This window comes from Etheostoma cragini, chromosome 5, assembly GCF_013103735.1.
Source record: "Etheostoma cragini isolate CJK2018 chromosome 5, CSU_Ecrag_1.0, whole genome shotgun sequence".
Taxonomy (NCBI): Eukaryota; Metazoa; Chordata; class Actinopteri; order Perciformes; family Percidae; genus Etheostoma; species Etheostoma cragini.
Window position 1 is genome coordinate 13,364,413 of NC_048411.1, and position 23,274 is coordinate 13,387,686.

Genomic DNA, 23,274 nt, shown 5'->3' on the forward strand with positions numbered 1-23,274 from the left:
AATGTACAAGAGTTATTTGGGATTCTGTTTTATTTTTAAGCTTTAGGCTAATTTGTGTCCTCATGTTAAGAGGAAGTGGTTGCACGTCATGTGACCTGCCTCGGTAGAGAGACCTACCTCGCTGATTTCATATCCTGTGGCGACTGCACACAATTCAAGTTACACAGTTGCAGAAGGAAGTCCTGATGTTTCCACAGACCTTGCTGCTTCTGTTGTATATCACAGACTATATTCTTTCTACCGTATGCATGCTTTTACATCAGGGACAACGTAAACACACATATTTCTATTAAATGTCACACCAAGGGGATCTCAACAAATACACACTGTAAACACACATTAAAAAGTGATTGTGTCTTTAATCAGACAAGCTTGCATGCACACAAAAAGTAAGCATTAAACACACCATTGACATATTTAAACAATTTATGAAGATTGTGATGTTATGTGTTAAATAACCTACTTTCCTTTCTGGTAACCATTTTATCAACCCAAGTGAATAATGTGGTTCTATGGCATCAAGCGAGCTGCACACCAGCTACCCACTGAGGCACCCCATCACCTAAATCAAAACCACACCTGCTTTAATAAAAAACATGTCTACTTCACTTTGTGTTCACCACAATTACTCCTAAAACTTTAAATCCCCTGAGAGTGAACATACCACTATTGACAATCGATAGATAATGAAGTTGCTATTCAAGTTCTTGATGATTGTTTTTTTTTAAATGACACAATCAAAGTGCTGAGGTTGTATTTATGTGACAGACAGCCTTCCCTGTGCCAACCGTCATCCAAAACACACCTTATTTTTGTCCTAAACCACGGGAAAATCTCTGACACTGAAATCCTTTTTGTAAACTTGGGATGGATGACAACCCAGCAAATGACGATGAATGAATCCCCGGAGGAATGAGAAGTGGAGGCGTTTACAGCTGACTGGTGGCCACACGCAGCAGCAGGGCCGTGACCAGCAGGACAGGGCTGGAGCCCACAGCCCCTGCGCCGTTGCGATGGTGGCTCCGGTGGGGCCCATTACAGTCATCGCCAAAACAGCAGTCCATCTTGGCTCCGGAGCTGACGCCATGAGCCTTGTCGCAGAAAGCCTTGTACGTGCACGACTTCATCACAGTGCCTGGAAAGAGAGTGAGACAGAGAGAGGGACGCGTAAGGCGTTCACAGTTTAATTGCTTTGAAGTCATTGAAGACAGGGCACTTGTATTAATTTTGTATGACGCTGTGAACCCTGGGAACTTCCACGCGCACACACACACATGAAGATAATGAATGTATGTAAGTAACCAACCTACTTGAGTTGCATGTTTTCCTGGGTTTGTATGTGCGAGTTTACTCACTGGGTCCTGTAATGGTGGAGCAGGCGTCAGCGTACTGAGGGCAGGGGGTGGAGCCCTGCCGATTGCAGTCGTCGTCATTGGACGCCACGCATGTGTGACATTTAAGGGTGTGGCCTTTGCAGACAGAACAGGAGAGAGCACCTGACTTGAGACTAAGCATATATGTTCACAGGCAGATGTAAGCATGCAGAAGCACAACCACATGATTTTCTTAATAGTCCATTCACCCCAGACTGCATCCACGCACACAGGCACGTACGCTTGCAGGTAAATTGAGTTGAGAGCTACACATGTAAGCTGTCAGTTCCTTCCTCAAATTTATGACTGGGACACATTTTGCATACAATAACAGTTTTTTTTCCGATTGTTACGACAGTGCTCACAACTGAAGCCACATGTGCAAAACTCTAACCACAGTCTGCATTACCAACAATCACCTGAACTAAACAGTTGACATCACCTGCTAAACTCATTCTAGGCAACACAACTCTTAACACACGTCTCAAACAGGCTCAGGGCAGCCTGTCACTTTGAACAATCCTCACTGAGATAACACACACTGTCACTCAGAACACACTGAGAGTAAAAACACTGGCATCAAACACCAATACATAAATTAGAAACTTTTAATCTTTACAACTTGAATCATTTGAGCAACTTCACACAAATCAGTATTTGCTAAAGAAAAAATTACATATCTTTCACGGGAAAATGTTCATTTTATAGCATAACAGTTTTTTAGGTAAACAAGAAGGAATGAAAATCTGCTGTTTGCTTCAATATGGATATATGTTTAATTTGTCTGCAGTAATTTACATAAATACTGATAAAAAGTTACAAACCAAAGGAACATTATAATAACAAAGAATTGTGGGGCTAATTCTGCCTTTCCAGCATCAGGCCGCAAGTTTTCATCAACATCACATCGGATGTCTTTTCTTCCCATGCACCTGGCAAAGAACCTTCTAGAGTGCCTTGTCCATCCCTGGCAGTCCTCTGGACTCATGTCCCCGCATTCCAGCACTCATAGCGACTGGGTTGCACCCTCAACCCTGCCTCTCAAAATGAGAGACCATGATTCACAACATGGTCTGTAAGTGTAGCCCTTATTTTACCAGAAATTACAGCTCTTTCTCTTCTTCTTGGTCTTCCTCCTTGCATCTGCAATCTCACTGCCACTCTTCACCTCCTTCCTTGGTCCATTTCCAAAAAAACGTCTTTCCCTACAGCACTCCTTACACATACTTAATGTGTTCACTAGAAAGTCTAAAACAAGACACCTGCTTAAGCATTGTGTTTGAAATGCACCAGGATGAAAACCATTCTGTTTTGAATTTCTTGTTAACAGTTGAGATAGCAGTGTGTTTGAACAAAGTGCTGGAAATCCACAGTGTTGTGCAGGTTCTGGTTATATTCATGGGATAAGTGTGTGGATTTTTGAAAACTGTGTTCAAGCAATGAAAAACAAACTAGAGTTTGGTCCACAAGATTTGCTGCTGTGCTTTGGTTAGGGTTTGGCACATATGGCTTCAGTTGTGTCAACTGTCATTTCAAAAAGCACATGCCACCCCATTTACATCATTCACCCCCCACAGGTTTAAATCTGTGACAGAATACTATGTAAAAATGCCCCAAATTGCACAGGTCTCCAGTCACAACAGATTTGCTACTGCATAAACAAACAATTTTCAACCAAGGTCTGCTTTTAGGACAAAAATATCATGGATCCTCTGTATCACAGTGCTTATGTAACCTCTCAGCAAATGATCTGCCAGTTGCTAATCAACAAAATAGTTCCCCACTGCCAAAACTCCAAAACTCCCTTGTTGGAATCAGTTGTAGAAACTTACTGTGGCAGGCCAGAGAGATGAGCAGAAGCAGGGCAAGGGCATTCTTCATGGCAGCAGGTCGCTGGTCACGGCGTCTTCCACGGAGTCCAGAGAAAGAATGGATGAGGGGAGTATCTAATGGAGGGGAGGTGGAGGACGAGGGGGGGGGGGTAAGGCACAGGAAGGTGTTTGAGCGCATTAAGGTCTTATCTCTGTAAGCTCTATGTATGCTGCACAGCCAGCAGCCTCTAATGGACTTAACTGAGCGAGCTTTAACAGGGAGACACAGCTACAATTCAGTGTCATTGGTAGAATTTTTTTGTTTGTTTGAGTATTGATCTTACAACCGTTTTTCAGAATGAAGCTGAAGCATCACAAAAATAGTGCACTTAAGCACCATTTACTGCCGTCACTGCTTCAACTGGGATATGTAAGAGTGATGCTAAAGCTGAGGTCATGACACAAATACATGACTGCAACCTGCAAAAACACAAGTAAAATAACTAGAAAAACCTTTAGTAGAACAAATTATATTTTTTATTTTTATTGAGGAAAATGTACACACCCACCCTCTTCAACACTAGTGAAATCCTCTTTACAATTACAATAATAGGAAGTGACACTAGAATGGCACAAATATAAACTGTGGCACATAAGCGGGTTTGTCTTGTACATGGATGTACATATCGGTATAGTGTCTGGGTATCAGACATTAAAACTCTTTCAATAGTGACTGACTCCACATAACTGAGTACTGAAACTGTAAAGTGCCAAAAAATTTGAACTAAATGGTTAGTCAGATTTTCAGTCTTGCTTCAGTTTCTTTAACTAAATATTGCCTCATTTAAATCACAGATTTCCAAATGTCCTACTGTATTAAATTGAGAAAATTAGTAGTTTGTGTTAAGCCTTCAATAAACATTGATGTGGCGGAGACTTTTGTTAAATGGAAAGAACATTTCTTCAACAGAAAAAGGCAAGTAATGATAAAAGTGTTACCGTTACTAAGTCACAGCCTCCTAAGGCATTACTTTACAACTATTTTTTACTGGTGTCTTAAGAAAACAATCTGTATTGTGAGAAAGACAACGCTATGAAAATGATCATGCAAATAAACAGATTGAACAACTGTAAATACAAGCATGTTAGCTCACATCTTCATCACGTATAAGCAACTGACATTACCTTTCACAAAGCTGTCAAACACTTAGTTTCCTTTGTGGTAGGAAGTAAATGTGATTAGTGGTCACTCAACCCGTGACATAGTGATGGTTGAAAAAAGAAAAATTGGTGACATATTGCAGCCCTTGCTAATCTTCTAATAGTTTTAAATATCTTCAACCAAAATATATTCATGTCTATGTTTTAATGTTTTCCAGTTGTTCAGAATTCTTAACACAGGATAGTTAACGTAAAGTGGTGGAGTTGATTTAGCTTTCACTCTTTACACTTCAACTGACTTTGTGGATCAGACGAGACAATGCCACAAAGTTTATATGACTTACAGGATAGTCTATGATTGTCAGGTTATTATACTTCTCTGTTCTGTAACTACTTGAATTTTCCAGAATCCAGGTAAAGCAAATGTTGTGAATTAAATGCAGTTTTAGTGTCACGGACATGTGGTCCAGAATCGTTATGGTTTCAGTGTCTCTTCTGAACCAACCACGGCCTTCGAGAACTTAATGTACATCCTCAAACAACGCTTAATCTTTTCCTCCAGTTCTTGTGCATCGTGACTTTGACCCTGAACACATTCTGCCCCCCTTAGAACCCCTGAGCTTTGCTCTTTCAGAGTAAAATCCTTTTTTACTTTGCAGAAAAATAAATTTCATGAATGGATGCTTCAATATTAACAATCTTTGCCCATCAAAATATACTCCATGCCTAAACGTAACTCTAAAACAAACCCCGCCTGCATGATGCCATCCTGTTGGAGGAGTTGCTGGGAATTTAGCTGTTAAGCTGCTGAGAATTTAAGTAGCAGGTAGTTGGCATAATGGGCAAAAGAGCTCCAGATGGCCTCATATAATGGGCAAAAACACAAACTAAACAACGTGACCACATACAGTACTTAAAACAGATTCCTACTAAAACAAGTATTAGCATGTACAGAATCTTCTTGATCCAGGTCACTGGTAGTGCAATTGTAGTATACAGGAAGTTACTTTAGACATCTGTACATAAGCAGTCTCTGTGATGCAGGGCTGGCAGAGGGTATGAGAGCTGCTTCTTGGCTGGGGGGCATGCACAGGGCGTCGCTGTAAGGCAGGACCAGAGGGACGGTACTGGCTGACTGACAGGGAGTGTCTCTCAGTCTACTTTTCCCATTTTGGCAATCAGCTCATCACAGATCTTGGTGAGTTCCTCCGTCTCTTGATTCTATGACAACGCAACAAAGGATGAATAAATACATCTCTATATGCTAAATTAAAGCACATAAGTACAGTGTGAAAATAGGGTAAATATGTTGTGTTTTATTAAGAGCTTAACGTTTTCATCTAGAACGCAGAAAGATGAGGGTGCCGGTTACCTTCTGCTGCAGAGCTTGTTCCAGAGACTCGTTCTTCATCTGCTCTTTCCTCAAACTGGCGGCCATTGCCATGTTCTCTGAGCTCAACTTTGCACGCACCTGAGCAATCTCCTCATTGGCCCTGTGAAATGCGTGGAATGAGGGGAATTAACAGCATCTCAAAACCTGTAAAAGTTTATAGTTGGTTGTTATTATCACAATAGGAAAATTAGACTTTCTACATACTTGTCTAGCTTCTCCTCAGCATGGAGTTTAAGTGTCTGGTATCTCTGCTCCTCCTGCTTGACTCTGGCCAGATACTCCTGAGCACACTTCTTCAGCATCTCCTCATTCTGTACGAGAAAACCAAAAAACGAGCACTGTGTTATTGCTCCTCTGGTCAGCCGGTTTGCTGTGAGTCAAGAGTTGGGAGTAAACTGCTTCAACCGCAGGGTTTCACTCTGTAGCAGTTGGTGAGTGAAATAACGTTTTCATTGAGATAAAGGCCAGGTTTATCTAGTGACCTTCGATGTTATCCCCTGCTGCTCTTACCTTGAGGCGACCACTGCCCCCAATCACAGGATACTTTCTAACCATATTCCGATTCCCTTACAGTCCTCCGATTTGTGCTACTATCAACCGATCGCGTCAGCACTGCATGACACATACACTTTCTTTGAGCGGTTATCTGGACATGAACTAGTCCTATGACCGCTTACTTTCTTAAAGCCCTCCAGGGTGCTCTTCAAATTTTCATAACGCCGAAACACGTCAGAGAGAGATCGCTCCACGGAGTTCAGGTCAGACAGGGCGGCTTCCTTCTCCGTTGTCACAGTCTGCAAAGCCTTCTGGGAAATCTGGTTGCTGCGTCGCTCGTCCTCTGAGAAGAGAAGAAGTAATTAATTTGGAGTGCTAAATATTGTATTTCTTAAATTCAGTCTGGTAACAAACCACATTAAACAAGAACACAAGAGAAAAGACTTGAGTGAAACGTGTTTTCTGATTGCTGCTTTGTCGCTCCTGATACAAGACAATGTGGACTACCGTTACTACATCCAAGTCAGTAAAAGAGGAAACAGAACAAGACAACACAAATCACACTGTGGTGGTATTATCCTTACAGCAACCAGTGAAATAAATGGTTACATGAAAAATAGAAGTCTGCTCTTCTAACATTTCTACTCACCGATCATCTGAGCAATTGTCTTCTCATATTCTGCAACAATCTTCCTATAATAAGACAAAACACATGATAAGCCTTACTTAACCTTATGACAGAAGGCTTCAGTCTCTCAAAACCTCACATGACCACCTCGGAAGTCAAACAGTAATTTCTGAGTGAAAAGAATGCAGCAGCACGTTTTCTAACCTCATTTCATTGACTTGTTGTCTGCTGTCCTCGTACTTTTTCTTCCAGTCGCTGGCTTCCGTCTCTTTAGTGATGATCTGAAAAGAGACCTTGACTGTGCATTCAAAGAAAACACCTTAACATGATCCATTTAGGACAAAACAAACACATTTTTCAGGTTAGATGAGTGTGAGAAAACTGCGCACCTCCTCCCTAATGAGGGTAAGAACGGCCTGTTTTTCTGCCTCACTGATGCAGATAGAATCCAGGACCTGACTTCCTGTTTTCTGCATTTCACTTCCCCCCGACTTGTTCTTCAGCTTGCATGGGTCCTCAAACTGCTGAAGGTAGAAGGAAATCGGTTTTCTTGTACATCTAATAGTATAATGGTGGATGAGTCTACATAAACTTTTCAAGAATGTACAAGATATTTATTTACAAAAACACAATAACATCGCAATCATCAATACTGCCATAAAAGTACACATTTTACACTAAAGCAAAACCTTTTCCCCAGTTTTCCTCATCATTTGTGTGTTTAACATTGTGTCTTCTAATAGTTTTCTAAGTAGAAAATGCCTAATTTTCTGTGCAGCAACTTTTTTTATTCTTCTGCTTAGATAGCAAACGCAAAACCATTCATGTTATTATTTACAAAATACCAATTAGTGAGAGAAAGTAACAAAGAAACATTTAATTCTGTAATAAACTAAATATGATGACTCTTGCTCATCCTTTTTTCCATTTTTAATTCTTTAATTCTGAATTCTTCTTCTTTGATTCTTATTTTTTACCCTGTACCCCTCTTGCCTTTCAATCGGCGTTCTAACACGTCTCAATCCTTCTTCTTCTCCTCCTTGCCTCTCTCCCCTTTCATTTCGTCCTTCCCTGGATTATGACAGTCATATTCTAATCTCCTGAATGTAATCTAAATCCATCTGTCACCTGAGTACATAAACGTGGTGACAGACACTAAATTCCTCCTGCTCTCCTACAGCATAGTGCAGTTATCATATCAGACAAACTGCAGTTGTAGAAAAGAATCCTGGAGGTAGCTCTAAACACAAACACTGGGCACTCTATTACATCTTTAAGTCCATGCTTTAAATCTAGTCTGTGCTAAAATGACCATTACTGTGAAATGTAATGCTGGCTAAATGGTGTTTTTTTGCCTTCCAAGCAGCTAACCCTAACCATAACCATTGCCGCGCAGCCTGGAAGAAGACATTGCAGGCAAAAGACACCAAACACTGTAATGCTGGGGCACTTCTGGAAGTTTGCAATTTATGAGCACACTTTAGTTTAACTTAAAAATTAGAGCTTCAGCCCTATCTAGTGGTTACTGGGGGGATAACTTTGCAGTTGAATCACTGATGGAAAATGTCACATGCATGGGAGTGTACGGCTGTGATAGACAAATAGATTGCATGTGAGCCTGACACAACACAGGTAGGGGAAATGACATGAATGATCAATTGGGATGTTAACTAACCAATGAGCAGCAGTCTGAGTCCTCGGGGTTTGATGACACATGGCAGTCTGGAACTAGAAAGTTATACACGTGTCAATAACAAATTTACGATGAAACATGCTGTGGCCTATATTATAGTATTACGTTGAACAATTTAATTTCCTTGCCTACAGGACGAGACATGAACACTTATTTACATCAGTTAGAAGTATTTTTATGACTTGTGTAATACTATCTTTTTTAAATGTGTAATTATAAGTTTTGCTTAAAAGTGCTCTAAGGGATGTTGGGTGACGTTACTTCTTGTTGACGTATTTTTAAACAAAATAAGACTAGTTTGCCCCCCCCCCCCCCCCCCCCCCCCCCCGTGTGTGTTTTAGGTTACAACAAATGTTGTAGCCTAAAACACGCGTGAAATCACACCTTTTTATTTTTTTATTTTTTATTTTTTTTAAAAAGGTAGAGCACCTTTAAGTCTAGCTTTAAAAATAAACTCTCACCACTTGCAGTTTGCATACACTTTAGTTATGACTCACAATGAGCCTAAATGACTAGTTAGGACATATGTTGCATGATGTTTTCAAGGCAGGCACTTCCTTTTGCAATGACAGATTTCTGAGTTTGCTGTTGGTTCATATCTCAAACTCATAAATATATCAGCCCAGTACAACTTTAAGAATTGTCTGTCCACAGTAAAAAACAATAACATCATGCCTTTTAAACAATAAAACCACAAGTGTAACAGTGCCTGTTTTATCACACCAAAACAACTGAGCAAACCAACCATACTGGCATGGTGCTTGTGACACAGTCACAAGTTTCAGTGCACAATGATGTGGAAGGTTAATGATTAATGTTGCGTGTGTCTGTAACAGTAGGGCATTGACCGGTATTGACCGAGGGAAGCTAAAGAATGCTGTCTAAACTTTAACATCCAGTTATCTGAACTCTGTACTGTAGAGTCCCTCACTGATAACGGAGTTATTCACTACGAGATCAGTGTGCACTGTAACTGGGCACAGCATTAACAGGAAAATCTTCATTGATCCTGTTACTCACCGCTTTGATCCTTGTCTGGTTTGACACAGACACTGCTCGCCAACTTCTCCTCGTCCGTGGCGTGTTCTCCATGATGGTCCTCCTTTAATAGCAACAAATATAATCAACCACACTAAATGTACAGAACTTCTCTAATTCTTATACTATCACATGGATCACATGAGCAACAGACACATTCTCAACTCTTACCTGTTCGCTGAAGTCCTTTTGCATTAGCTGGTTTGGCTTCATTTTACAGGAGTTCCTGAGAATAAAGGTCAATAACAACGTCAGTGTCAACACTAACCTGATCCTAATTCTGTATGTCGGTACATGTGGGCAGGTGTGGTGATGAAAAGAGGAAAGCAGGAGAGGCAGAAAGCGTTACAGCCAGATCTCATTACTCTGCTCTGTGTGTGCGCGCTAAGTTTGCATGCTCTGCTTAAAGCGCTGAGTTACGCAGTAGAAAAATCTGATTAATCAAAGAGATTATTTTCAAAGTGAAATAAGAGCAAGAACAATTGATCTGAGCATTTGAGGGATTTAAAGGGTTTCCACTAACACTCTTTCTCCTCTACTTTCTAAATCTACTCCTACTTTGTAATTTAGGTCAGGTGGATGTGAGTAAACCTGGACCTGGATTATATAAAATAAAACAGCAAGGACTGAGGTTACAAATACACACATGTCTGCACACACAGTTATACAGTACTTACAACAGAACACAGAGGAAATGGACTTTCTCAGCAGTCCTGATGCCACACAGAGAGAAGGGAAACAGAATGACAGGCAGGTGTGGAAGGAAAAGGTAGGAAAGACACAGGAGAGTACGGGATGGGGGTTAGCTCAAACACAAGGTGCGTGAAGGGTTATTATAGTTTAGTCAAAAATAAGACTCAAAGTAGACAGGTGAGAGGTTTTACTTAAACTGGAAATTAAAACCTTGTTGAAAACAAAAACTATGGAAATTAATGAAAAATTAAAGTCTTCCATAACTTCTTAACCAACGTCAAGCAGGAGATTCATAAAGAAAAAATATTTAGAATTATGGATCAGCCCTTTTGTTACATTATTATCTGGCAATCCCAGACAAACTTTTCAATCAGGATGAATATTTTGGCGGCTAAGTGAGAAAACTAGCAAATAGAAAATGCCTTTTATTATTATTAGTAGTAGTAGTATTGGCCTATAAAATATATTTCATTACAATTTAAGTAATTGAAAGACCTCGCTCCAGTACAAGTATTGTGTTGCCCCTGTCAAACCACTCTTAACTTACTTAACTAAAATGATCTGTAAAAATAAAAATAATCTTTGTGTACAAAACTGAATTTGCAAAGCAACAATGGTTCTTCTAACAAGGAGGAGTGTGTAGTACTTAGTGTAGTAGTTCAGTGGTTCTTGGTAAAAAAATAAAGACGTGAATCGTGATTCTTTTGGAGCAATAACAGAAGAACGCCACAAGAGGGCATTGCTTAACACTTTAACTTCACTTTAACATTCAAAACAAAGTTCTGCCAGCAAACACAAAATATTTGAGTGTTTAAAATACAGCTATGAACACTGAGGATATACCATAAATCTGAAATAATTCGAGCAAATAAAAAAAACATCCTGAAAAGTGAACAAAAAATTTAAAGTGAACTTAAATTCGAAAAATAAAATGATAGCAATAAAAAAAAATAAGATTGAAAACTATAATAACACTGGTAAGGAAATGAATGGATGTGCAGGAGAGAAACAACAGCTGAAAGAAAGTTTGAAGGTACCCAAGAAGTGGTTTAAAACACTTTAGTTGTGAAAGTGCTGTGGTTCCTACGGCTCTAAGAGAGAGCATTGTTTGTTCAGTTATATTAGTTCAGCTTCAGTCACTGGGTGATGGCTGAGGAGGCCTTTGTGCGTTTGTGTTTTACTTACGTGGTAATTGTGCCGTTGGACTCGCAGGTCTGTTTTGTGTTTTGCGTGTTGCCATTAAGCAAGTCGGGATCCACAAGAATGTCATGACTGGGGATCAAGTTTGAGTCTTGGCTGAAGTCAGATGTCACTGGAGCCTCGTCATCCACCTCCAAAGGATCCGGTTTGTTTAGTGGGGAGAGGACGGACAGAGATGGGGGCCTGAGGGCCTGAGGCTGTGACAGAGGGCTGGATGGAGAGAGGCCCTCTCCAGGACTGGATATGCTGCTGAGGGTCAGGTTGAGGTTTTGGTCCAAACCAAAGCTGTGCTCGTTAGGTAGGGAGCCGGTGAGGTTGTTTAGGGAATCAACCTCTTGGAATGAAGGTGGGCCAACATCCTGGTTGGAGTTCTTGTCCAGAAAGTAGTTCGTAACATCAGGAAGAACTGTGAAAAGGGAAGAAAAGTAAGAACGTACTGTATTTAACTGAAGAGAACCTTTCAAAAGCAGAATGTCACAACGAAAAAATAAGGCAACAGGCATATAATACAGACTTAAATTGAATAAAAATAGTGAAAACAACATGAATAGAAATAACTTAAAAATACCCAAGGGCAAATCTAAACATGTGGGTCTTCTTAAGATGTTTTTTAAAAAGGTGTCCACAGATGGCCCGAAGTCCAAATGGAGAGTTTCAAAGTTTAGGAGCCACAACCTTAGAAATAGTCTATCCTAGTTTTAAGTCGGCAGTAGATGTCTGGTGTAGGCTGGTGAATGACCCTGAAGAGCTACAATAGTCTTGAATTGATTTGTAAATAGTCAATAATATGTCAAATAAGACCTTTTCAAGGACATGATGAAGAGCTTAACGGAATAATTTTTATTAATAAATTTAGACCACACATTAATGACCCAGGGATGTTTTGCTAAGGCAGTTGGAGAAGGAGATAAAAAAGTTGGTCTGGAAGGAAAAAAGGTGTAGCCTCCTGAACAAAAGAAACACTTAACAATGAGCTGAAACTATAAAGCTCTGTCAAACCAAAGGGAGCTGACGATTCAGGTGGTACATTTCTGTAGGTTCATCCCTATGAGTGACCCCTTTCACTTTGTTTTCACATTGTCATTTGTTAACCTAACAATATCAATTATATACACTTTAAGACATCAGGAGGGTTACACAAGTTGCAAACTTGAATATTATCAAAATAGCAGTGATAGGTGACACCTCTGAAGTTACTTAATATCTGGCCAAAGGCAAACAACACCAGGCAAAGAGAATAGGACCCAGGACAGAACCTTGGGGCACACCACAATATTGAGTTTCAGTGGGACGCATTTGCCAACAGCAACTGAAAAAAAGAAAGGAAGAAGGAGAACCACTGCAGGGCCGACCCTGAGACAAGCAGATCTTAATTCTTTCTTCAACATCTCTTTCCCAACACAGTAACACATACCCCATCCTGTGGCTACTAAATTATTTTTATTTTTTTCATTGCAGGATTTAACCTTGAAATGATGGCCTCTCCTTCTCCTTTGAGAACACTTAAAATGGCTGCTAGCTTCCTTTCAGAGCCCTTCACATCCTGCGTCCTCACACATCCGTTAACTGCTAGTAACGGCCACAGCAGCAGGCTGGTCTCTATTGAGTCACACTGCTGCTGAAACACAGGACTCTCTGTAACTGAAAAATACACCCACTCACACAACCACACAGACTAATAAAACTCCTCCTGTATTTCTTCTCAACTTACACACAACATAAATTAAGTCGTTGTGGCTTCACCTTTGGCGGGCAACAGCTTCTCACATCGTTTCTCATGACTGACGGCTAATGTGTGACTTATTACATCAAACATTTAAAAAAGTTTATGTAAGCTTCTGCTCAAAATCTGGGTACTTTCAGGCAAAACACACAGCCTTTGGAGAAAGAGAACAGATGTAGTGGAACCACACCCAGACATGCGAGAGTCTGCAGAGTACACACCACCACATGACCTAGCAACAAAGACAACATCAGGCTTTATTACAGTTTCACAAACTGACAAAAAAGAGGAAAAGGAGAGACGGAAGTGAGAGATAAACAGTTAGTATATAGGTTGACAAATAGCTGTCTAAGGTTTCAGCTACGCCCCAGTTTAACAGTACAGTTTGATCGTGGCCATTGTTATGCCCATGAACAGACAGTGACACCCCCCCACCCCCAACCCCCCATTCATCTAATTATAGAGAACCTGAATATTGGTTTCTCCACACAGTCAATCTTTTATTTATGAAACTATCCCAGATTTTGTACAGAGCATGTGACTGTTCAGCATGACAATGTGACCATAATAAACCCATTAATCTCTCTGTTATTATCTGGCACTGCATCCCATATGCTATGATCAAAACGTTTCTGATTTCAGCTAGCTGAGCCATCCAAAACACGTAGACCAATCATTGAAAACTGATGGAGATGGAGAAATAGAGTTTTCACTGATATAAATAGCATTTGTTTTAGCACCAAAGATGCACTCCAGATGATCTATTACCATGGTGATGTGGGGTACTCGTTGAAAGCAGGGCAGTGGGAGGGGAAGGGTGAGGGGCTGTGGATTGGACAGCAGTTGGCTTCACTGGCAGCTTCAAACAGATCTACTACCACTTTATCAGCCGATTTACTAGTCTGTGTCTAAAGTTGGGCAACATCCACATTCTTATACCATCAAACCTCCTCCTATTTATATGGTGTTACCGTGACTAATTAAAAATGATGATGTAAGGCTCAGACAGCCCCAAACTGTTGTCTTGTGCCTATATTGTGCAGAAACTGAATACCAATCACCTCTCCCTTCTCATTATGCTGCCACACTGCAGAAGTCGTGTTCTCCTTCGAGACCAGGTCATTCAGTGCAAATTGCTATCCCCTCCCCACCCCCCCTCTCTTTCTCCTCCACACTGTTACATAATGACAACCACACATAAGCATTTTTACGCATTCATAAATTATATTTAATATTTAATTCTTGTCTCCTATCCAAGTGCATTGCATTTTTTTTTTATGATGGTATTGCAACTGATACCGTTGCTATTTTTGAGACCCCACAGTATAACGTACTGCCGCCCGACCCTATCTGTGCCTAACAGGATTGTTTTACAAGTTATTTCATTTACATTTAACTTTTCATACAACACTGTATGCAAATCCAAGATCTTTGTGATCAGCAAAGGCAAGATGACACTGTGGCCGACACAGCAAACAACATAAACAAAGAACAACAGAGTGACACAAAGGAGCGTTGCACATTAAGTAAATCTCACTTAATAAATTAGTGTAAGTATTATGCTAAAATTAAAGTCACCTCTTGAAAACTGGACAAGTAAAATGGCATGAAACCTGCTTGATCAGGCATGACTGGAGGTAATCAGATAATATTTTGTACATATATATTTTTACATTTTTTGGAATTACATAGAAATTATTTGATCAGAAATTAAGTAAACAATATACATTTTCACAAAATATTGTGCCCCGCCCGAGAACATCCAATAGCACTGTTCATGTGTGACATAATTTAAAGTTTTTGACCAGTATTAGAGCCCTGGGTCAGCCGAACACCTGAGCCATCTTACCTGTGGGGTTGGAGTTGTCCAATTGGCTCAGTAGCTTCACAACACCTGGTGACTCTGCCTCTGGGGTCTCAAAGGTACTCTCCGAGTCTGAACTGGGGAGAGAAAAAGAAAGCAAGCCTTAGGAAGGACCTTAACAAAACATAATTTACAACAAAGAAATGAGAGAGGGAGAAACAGCCGGAGAGAGGTCCGAGCTACAACAGAGTGTTTCAAAGGTTATCTAGAACTAAAGATGAAATCAAGTTTAAAATTGAAAATTTGCTGAAACTGACAAATATGATCTAGAAAAAAAAGAACTATTCTTGTAAAGTGACTTACAGCATGTGACAAAAAAACAAAAAATCACATTGCGAGTTTTAAAGTTATAAGAACAACAGTGTACTGTCTTTGAGAACAATTAGGCATTAAAAATGTCGAAATAACTACATATTAATGTTCCAAACAGCTACTTAATGATACAAATGAAACAATGAAAGCTCTGATTGTGTTGCAGTTTAAAATCATTTCTAAAAAGATTTCAGAGTTCAAAGCAGCTCAAAATAAACCAGTTGCTTTTATTTTAAAAGGAAGTCAGAGGAAGGGGGAGGAGAGGAAGTGAAGTCCAAGAAGGCCACCTGCATCCTTTCCCCTCAATAAGGACACACTGTGTACCCCCAGACTCCACACACACACACACACACACACACACACACACGCACACACGCACACACACACACACACACACACACACACACACACACACACACACACACACACACACACACACGCACGCACACACACACAGTCTTTTGGTCTGCTGTGTCAGCTGCCGAGACACCCAGCACAAATTTATGCCCAAACTGTGGAGAGACAAAAGGGAAGGGAGAGACATTGAGAGGGAGAGTTTATGTGGTTGTGTGTGTAGTTGTGTGTGTGTGTGTGTGTGTGTGTGTGTGTGTGTGTCTGTGTGCGCGCATTCCCAGCCACTTAAACACACATCAAAACGTCCACACTAATGAAAAACAGCACAAGAAGGAGCAAAGCTCTAGGTGCCAATACCAAACCACACTCCATCTCTGATACCAGTTCACACAAACACATCAACGCGCTCTGGAGCCAGAGCCAATCCTTATATACAAACCCACCCTGCGTGCACACGCACACGCACACGCACACACATCCAAGTGATGGAAATCTTTGATAGTTACTTAGAAACTAGAAATGGACAGAAAAAGAATAAAAAGCTTTGGAAACTATGTTTTTTATCCCTTCCCCCAACTTTGAGCAACTGTTCCCCAACTGCCAAACAGCCTTCAGACAAACAAACAAACAAACTCACACACACACACACAACCACACACTAGACAATCATATCCTCAGAGTTTGGTGCCTCATAAAGAAACATTATAGTGCAAAACAGAAGTTTGAGTCTGTATTTTGACTAAGAATCTGTTTTTAGCCAATGACAGCATGACCAAGCCACTGGGATCCACAGCATAGGAAAGAATCCAAGATTATACCACTGTGTGTGTGTTGCTCTCTTTGTGTGTATATATCCACCACCTGTCAGTATGACTCAGAGGAATCTGCATTCATCACACAAACACACAATCAATATGCTGCTGTTTAAACTGAAGCAAATACAGAGAATCACTCTTTCTTTTCCATACATCCTCTCTTTTTTTCTTGTACAGACACAATAATTAAACCATAAGTCTGTCACTCTATTTTCTCTCACACATACACACACACACACATTGTGGCCTAACCCTCTTACTTCTCCTCTACGCCATCCTTGGGTCTGGGCTCCCCCTCGTCCCCTGCACCCCCAGTCACTGCTGACCATGTCCATTTGGCCCACTGGACCGGAGACAACCAGGACATCCCTGCACCAAGTCGAGTCTGAAACCGGCTGCCACCTCCAAAATGTAATAGGAAACTTCCTCTTCTACTGAATTTGTTAGATCGTCACTGCTGTCATCAGGTCCAGTGATCGTCCATGGTCCTTTTTACTTCAAAAAGTAGACTCTCAAAAAGAAGCTGTCGATCTGTCTTTTTGCCTCTCTCGCTCCTAATGTCAGCGTCTGCCTGTCTTGCTTTCTATATGGCTTGCTCACTTCCTCCTCTTGCCGCTCAGCTTTCTCATTCTGCTCTTCTGTGTTGTTGACGCTCATGAGAGGGAAACGTGTCTCACACTGCTGCTGTTTCTGCTTTGCTATACACAGCCCTGACTCACACTGTGCAGATTACTGGAGCATCAGTAGTCACTCCTCCCTCTGGTCCCCTCCCCCCTCCCTCTCCTTCTACTTCTGGGAGGACGATCAGCTGGTTAACAGACATCGGCTCACCCTGCTCCTTTGCTAATGTGTTCACTCGCTCTCAGGAGTTTGCCTCCCCCTCTCCCCAATTCTGTCAGGGTTTGCTGATTGTGAGGGGAGAGCGGGGGAGAGGAGAGGCAATGCTTCCTGTTTTAAGAGACAAAGAAGCATCCAATTTCTCTGGGACAGACAGACTACCAGACATTTGTTTCTTTAAGAAAAAGTAGCTGAAAAAAGAACAGGGGAGGAAAGGGAGGAAATGATGAGCCTAACGATGGGGATTGGATAAAAAGCGTACAACATTGTAATAGTCTAGGCATGCTAGATGGAAAATTTGGAAATTTGAGTTGTTAAGGAAACACCAAAAATTCTTTTGTATCTTAAAATAATGTTTCCAAAATCGTTTAAGTGGTTCATCAACTTGTAACAGGGTGAACGGCACTTCTGCATTTGCTTTGCGGCCCTCTGCCGGCTATAACCTCACAATGCAGGATTGCCAGATTGTGTAGGGGATCTGTACTTCGAATGAGACATACAACAGCAGTAATGGACTATCCTGCTTCCAACCTGTAGGGGGACCAAAGAGGAAAATTGCTTTGATGTTGCTTTAATTGTTGTTTTTTTAGCTACTTCCAGGCGGGGGCTGTGTTTGACTGTGAGAAAGGACATAAAAACTAAAGAATATTTATGCCTATATTCCCTGTTGAATAAAGTGCTACAAAGTTGCAAAATTATGTTTTAGAAAGACTAAGAATGTACCCTGTATGAATACTATAATCCACACAAACAAAAGATAAGATGTGAACTGGAAATGTATCCATTAATTCCATGATGTTGTGTGACCAAACCAACAGAGGATCTATTGTTCACTGGAAACATCTAGGTCAGACATCACACTAATCAATACAGCAAACCTAGATTCAGCAGTAGTGGTGCAACTACCCATCAGACCGACAGAAAAGCCATTTGGAGGATAGGTCTGATCACTCTATACACACAATTTCCACACACATGTGTCTCTAAGGCTGTTCATGGATGGCTTATATAACTCTAAGTCTATGCTTTCACATTTATACACACACACACACACACACACACACACACACACACACACACACACACACACACACACATACACACACAAGATCTTTCATGGTTCAGTCCCTGTGAAAAAGGTGAGCAGGGAAAGAAAAGGGAAGCAGTAGAGTTGTGTTTCTTGTTATTTGCACTTTGAGGTTCTTTCCTGCTGTTTATTGCTCACATGTGAAATCATGAAATGAAAGGCAGAAGCTTTACCACTGATGACTGTGATCTGGACCACAGAGGCAGGCGGGCAGATAGATGAGTGCATGAACGAACACACTCAAAAATAATGTCACACACTGTTGAACACAGAGAAAGACGCTCTGTTCAATCTGTAGTAGCTGGATGGAAAACTGGGGCAAATTAGAGGCATGACAGATGGAAAACAGCATTAATTAAAAATGAGGAGTGAGAGACAGAGATACAACAAGCATGAGAAGAGAGAGTGAGTTTTTGGGTAGGACTGAAATATGAAATGCAATGGAAATGTTTTAGTAAACATTCCAGACATTGTCTCCTTCCCCTCCTTTGTTTTCTAATCTGTCAGTCAGTACAGCTGAGAGGACAGACCTGTCTGTCTTGCAGTGGACATGATCTGCCAAAACCTTACAAGGTAAAGCAGTAAAAGCCCTGTTGCACAAACTGTTTACTTTGCTACAACTTGAGGTTGTAAATTTACCTCTGGACATAGAATAGAACAAACAAAAAACACAACGTATTTATGCAGACAGAGAGACAACATGCAGAAGTGGACAGAGAGGGAATATCCCTGACTCTCTCCCTGGAGGAGAAACGAACCACAGACAGAGAAAAAGAAAAACAGAGAGAGGGGGAAAAAAAATCTGCTCTTATGTAATACCTTGAAACCACAAATAGCAACGAGTGAAACAGTGGCAAACCCACACATACAGTACACCCATATGCAATCTAGAGCAGCCATCTTAGCACACAACAGAGGACATACTACACAACAGACAGACACCAACCCTCGGCTATTAAGTGTTTGACGTCAGTTAATCCAGCAAGAATGCACATCCTTAATTATTAATTACATTTTGACTGATCGCAGCATGTGTGGTTATGAGCTAAGAATAAATCAGCAATGATAAACATGTCTGTGAGCCACAACAGAGGTGATGTGATACTGGATAACTATGTGTGTGTGTGTGTGTGTGTGTGTGTGTGTGTGTGTGTGTGTGTGTGTGTGTGTGTGTATACACACTGAGAGGGAACCAGAGAAGCTTCTCAACTATCACAGACTGTAGATCTCTGCTCTTACTTAATCCAATGTAAGATGACAGAAGGTCACAAACCTGACATTTTGTCCAGCAGCACCATCAGGTCATCAGTTCCCCTGACCCACAATTTGGTTCATAACAAGTTTTCTTAAAACAAATGGGTTGATTTACATTCAATTTGCAGCTTTCGTCGGGCCTTCCTCTAGCACCATTGGGAAAACTTGTATACAATGAAATAAAACACTAATGGTTGGATTTGCAGGGAAAGACCACAGCGCAGGCCCCAAGAGGATGAGCCATTTTTATTTTTACCATCCACACAATTCTTCTTGAATCCTGACATATTTTTTATTTCTATACCCAGTGCTGCTAGGAGATGTCACAGTATGTTGCCTGTCCAACATTGTCTTATTGTGGCATGTAATTGCAGCTTCCATACTTTTAATGTTAGACTTGGGCACTAACTCTGTTTCATTTACAAGTTACATAAAAAAAAAAATGTAAAAAGCAACAATAAAGCAAAAATATTTCCTACTTTGATCAACATTTACACAATACACATGCCAAACAACAAACTTGCAATGTAATAAACATGAGAGTATCTTACTAAACTTTTTTAGATTTACATTAGTTATACAGTGTTCCAGGTCTTGTGTGTAAACTCAAACTGTTCTAGTTAGCATAACTAGTTACACAGGTTGTTCAAAAAATAATAGAGTACAACACACATAATACTAATAAGCTTGATCCTCCCTGACTGAAATACTTCAGGAACTGTTGGTAACCCTAACCCTTTTTTCAAACTAATTTCTTCTTGTGTAGTAGAGAATACAGCTGAAAAATTGACACCGGATGTGTAGATGTAGAGCCAGTATTGTTTGGTTTCTATAGACGCTGCACAAAATATATTTGTAATGAAACAAAGTTAATGTTCTGGTGTGACTACACAGTCCGCCATGTATAAATATGTGGCCATGTGTACATGTGAATGTAAAGAGGCATTATGTGGGGATACAAGTAGGGGGAGTGTACATATATATATATATACACACAGTATATTCAATAATCATATGTCAGCTGTTGGTATTGTATTATAATCAGTACGTTTTTCAACAGACAGATGGACTGGCTGTCTGCCCGTCTTTCTGCCTGATGATGACTTACATCATCTAGCTAATCTAAGGAGAATATTGCTGTTGCGAGGATAGCTCAGTTGGTAGAGCAGGCGCCAGTATATAGAGGTTTATTCTTTCACACAGAGGGTCCAGCGTTCAAGTCCGACCTGTGACGATTTCCCACATGACTTCCCCTTCTTTCTCCCCCCTTCTCTCTCGCCCCTTCCATAGCTGTCTTATTTCTTTCAGTCGGAAATGGCTCAAAAGAATTATCTAAAAAAAAAAAAAGAAGTGAAAGAAAATAATGTTGCTGGCTCATAGTTGTTAGCTCTTTCTTTGCTATGGCTCCATCTAGTGGCCATTATTGGACTCTCAGCCAGATCCCTCAGACAAAACCAAACTAATTAACATATAGCAGCATTAACAGCACCATCAATTCAACTGACCCTTCTGGGATACAATGCCAGGAAGAACAAAGAAGACAAAACCAGCTGAGGGAAGAAAAGATGTGAGAGAAAGAAAGTGAGAAAGATACATAACATGTCTGACATCTCCTCTGGTAGCTTAAAAAGAGTTGACATGATCTGTAGTTCATCCATAGACTGTAAGACTGTAGGTTTCACCATGGCAACTATTTGGGAAAGGGTCACACGTGTATTAGCCTACACTATGAAAACATACGTATAGACACAACACACAGGACACAAAGAAGGTAGGTAGCAATGCTGAATTTACTTTATATCTTTTGTTGGCTTTGTGACAATGTGGCATTATTCAGGACACAGCAGTCCTACTATTAATAAATATAAAGAGAACATCTTTGATATGCTTCATAACTGTTTTTACATCCCTGATATATCTGCATTTTAAATAGAGAACACCCAATTAGCTGCCATTCGAGCAGAAATCTAGCATGGAGTTGACAGAGTATGACAGAATAGAGCCGAGGCCCATCGCCGTGCTACAGTAGACAAGAATAGCTTAACTGATAGAGGCATGATAAACAAAAGAGAAAGAACGAGGGAACAAGGGAGAAAGAGAGAAGGGTTTACCCAACGGGAGTCATGTACAGACACCAACTGATCTATTGTTCTTGACTACAGGGACACAAGAGCATACAATTCCCAGACAACAGTGCATGTACATTGTACACATGCACGCACAGAGCAGTGAGATAACACACCCCCTACTGTTCTACCCTCTACTGTTCTTCCATTCATTATCTTTGCCTGTTAAATCAGATTCAAGTGGATTTAATTTCCCTTTGATATTCCATATACAATTGATTTTATTGCAATGTACTTTAATATACATCCTCTGTAACGATATTGAGCAAATGACAGATTTTAGTGATAAACTTCAACATGATTTAGCGGTGAGTTTCCTTTTCATCCTGGCAAGCCTAGTCAGCATAGGTTTATGCATAATTAAAAAAGGGACATCCACAGATTTTGCGCTTGTCTTCATGTACTTACAATGTGTGTCTCTCTAAAGGTTAGCAAAGTTTTTCAGCCTACACTGGGTGGAATTTGTACCACTGCAGCAAGAAATGAGTTCCAAATGCAGGTCTGGCTCTTCCCAAATGAAGAACAGTCTGGATGTTTATGGGTTTTGGAGAACAGGAAGTCTACTGTTCATCCAAGACTGCTCCAGTTAGGACATGAAACGAATGATTAAGCCAACTAAAATTAAACCAGAAGCCAAAAACTGAGATCCCACGGCACTGGTTGGCTTTCCAGTTTTCCCACAGGGAGGACTCCAACCCCCACCAGCCCTAACACAAACACAGATGCAGAACACTACAGTATGCTCATGTGATAACAATGAGTGATGCTTAAACATGGCTTTGTCTCAGTGTTAGTCCGTCTGAGTTCTCACGTCCTTGCCTTTCTGTCACTCGCTGTTTTCCTGCCATCTCCAAAACAACATCTGCTTCGGTAGACGGCAACACTGCTTCTCATATTAACCACTGTTCTCCATGACTTGAATCACTGAGTGAACACAACGACATGTAAGAAAAGACGGGCTGAATAGGCCTGCACATTTACGTGTGTCAAGAGAAAGTGTTCCACTACAAGGGGCTTCCGGAAGCTTTTAAGATATAAAGCATTGATGGGATCAGGTGGGAGGACAAAGTAAAAGACTCACTCTATGTTAAAAAGGATTAAAGAAAAAGAAGAAGTGGGAGCAGGGCGGTTTAGTTCTTTTCAGTTGTGACAAATGCCCCAGCAACAACATCTTCATTCCCCTTCCCTTCATTTTGACAAGATGAAAGGCTTCATACATCACACAGTACTTAAAGGATGCCAAATGCAAGAATAAGAACAGGAAGCTGTGCTATACTTGTTCTGTGGGGGAAAAAAAATTGTACTGCATGTATCATTATTAAAATATCACATTAGAATTTGGGTCACAACTACATAATTTATAGCAGGCGGCAGCAATTTCTCTTTACAGTTGTAACTACAAAAGCTGCTGCTAAAA

At 40.6% G+C, this 23,274-nt stretch overlaps 2 protein-coding genes and 1 long non-coding RNA gene across 9 annotated transcripts in view; 1 reads left to right on the forward strand and 2 right to left on the reverse strand.

Annotated features, from left to right (window-relative positions):
* Positions 1-867: 867 nt before the first annotated feature.
* Positions 868-3,398, reverse strand: si:ch211-113d22.2 (lymphocyte antigen 6H). Of its 2 annotated transcripts, none has more exons than XM_034872685.1 (3): positions 3,206-3,398; positions 1,356-1,469; positions 868-1,135 (listed from the first exon to the last, which is right to left on the reverse strand). In XM_034872685.1, exons 1-3 carry the CDS (start codon positions 3,381-3,383, stop codon positions 930-932), a joined length of 498 nt encoding a protein of 165 aa, XP_034728576.1. In that variant the 5' UTR covers positions 3,384-3,398; the 3' UTR covers positions 868-929. The 2 variants fall into 2 exon arrangements, with proteins under 2 accessions (XP_034728576.1, XP_034728575.1); XM_034872684.1 differs by having other exon boundaries at positions 1,356-1,496.
* A 736-nt stretch (positions 3,399-4,134) lies between these two features.
* Positions 4,135-23,274, reverse strand: part of LOC117945309 (transforming acidic coiled-coil-containing protein 1-like) — a 20,965-nt gene continuing 1,825 nt past the window's right edge. For 2 of the 6 annotated variants that reach the window (XM_034872741.1, XM_034872740.1), the window contains exons 2-13: positions 15,058-15,149; positions 11,471-11,891; positions 9,764-9,818; positions 9,575-9,656; positions 8,537-8,589; positions 7,251-7,385; positions 7,066-7,142; positions 6,883-6,926; positions 6,416-6,576; positions 5,943-6,049; positions 5,718-5,838; positions 4,135-5,566 (exon numbers count right to left, since the gene is read on the reverse strand). In XM_034872741.1, coding sequence (XP_034728632.1) covers positions 5,498-5,566; positions 5,718-5,838; positions 5,943-6,049; positions 6,416-6,576; positions 6,883-6,926; positions 7,066-7,142; positions 7,251-7,385; positions 8,537-8,589; positions 9,575-9,656; positions 9,764-9,818; positions 11,471-11,891; positions 15,058-15,149 — 1,417 coding nt within the window. In that variant the 3' untranslated portion in view covers positions 4,135-5,497. Of the gene's footprint in view, positions 5,567-5,717; positions 5,839-5,942; positions 6,050-6,415; positions 6,577-6,882; positions 6,927-7,065; positions 7,143-7,250; positions 7,386-8,536; positions 8,590-9,574; positions 9,657-9,763; positions 9,819-11,470; positions 11,892-15,057; positions 15,150-16,813; positions 17,319-23,274 lie in introns of those variants that run through there. The other 4 variants (XM_034872739.1, XM_034872738.1, XM_034872737.1 and 1 more) reach the window with 4 other exon arrangements.
* Positions 8,146-23,274, forward strand: part of LOC117945312 — an 18,211-nt gene continuing 3,082 nt past the window's right edge. The window contains exon 1 of the long non-coding RNA XR_004656770.1: positions 8,146-8,156. This is a non-coding gene — a long non-coding RNA (uncharacterized LOC117945312). The remainder of the gene's footprint in view (positions 8,157-23,274) is intronic.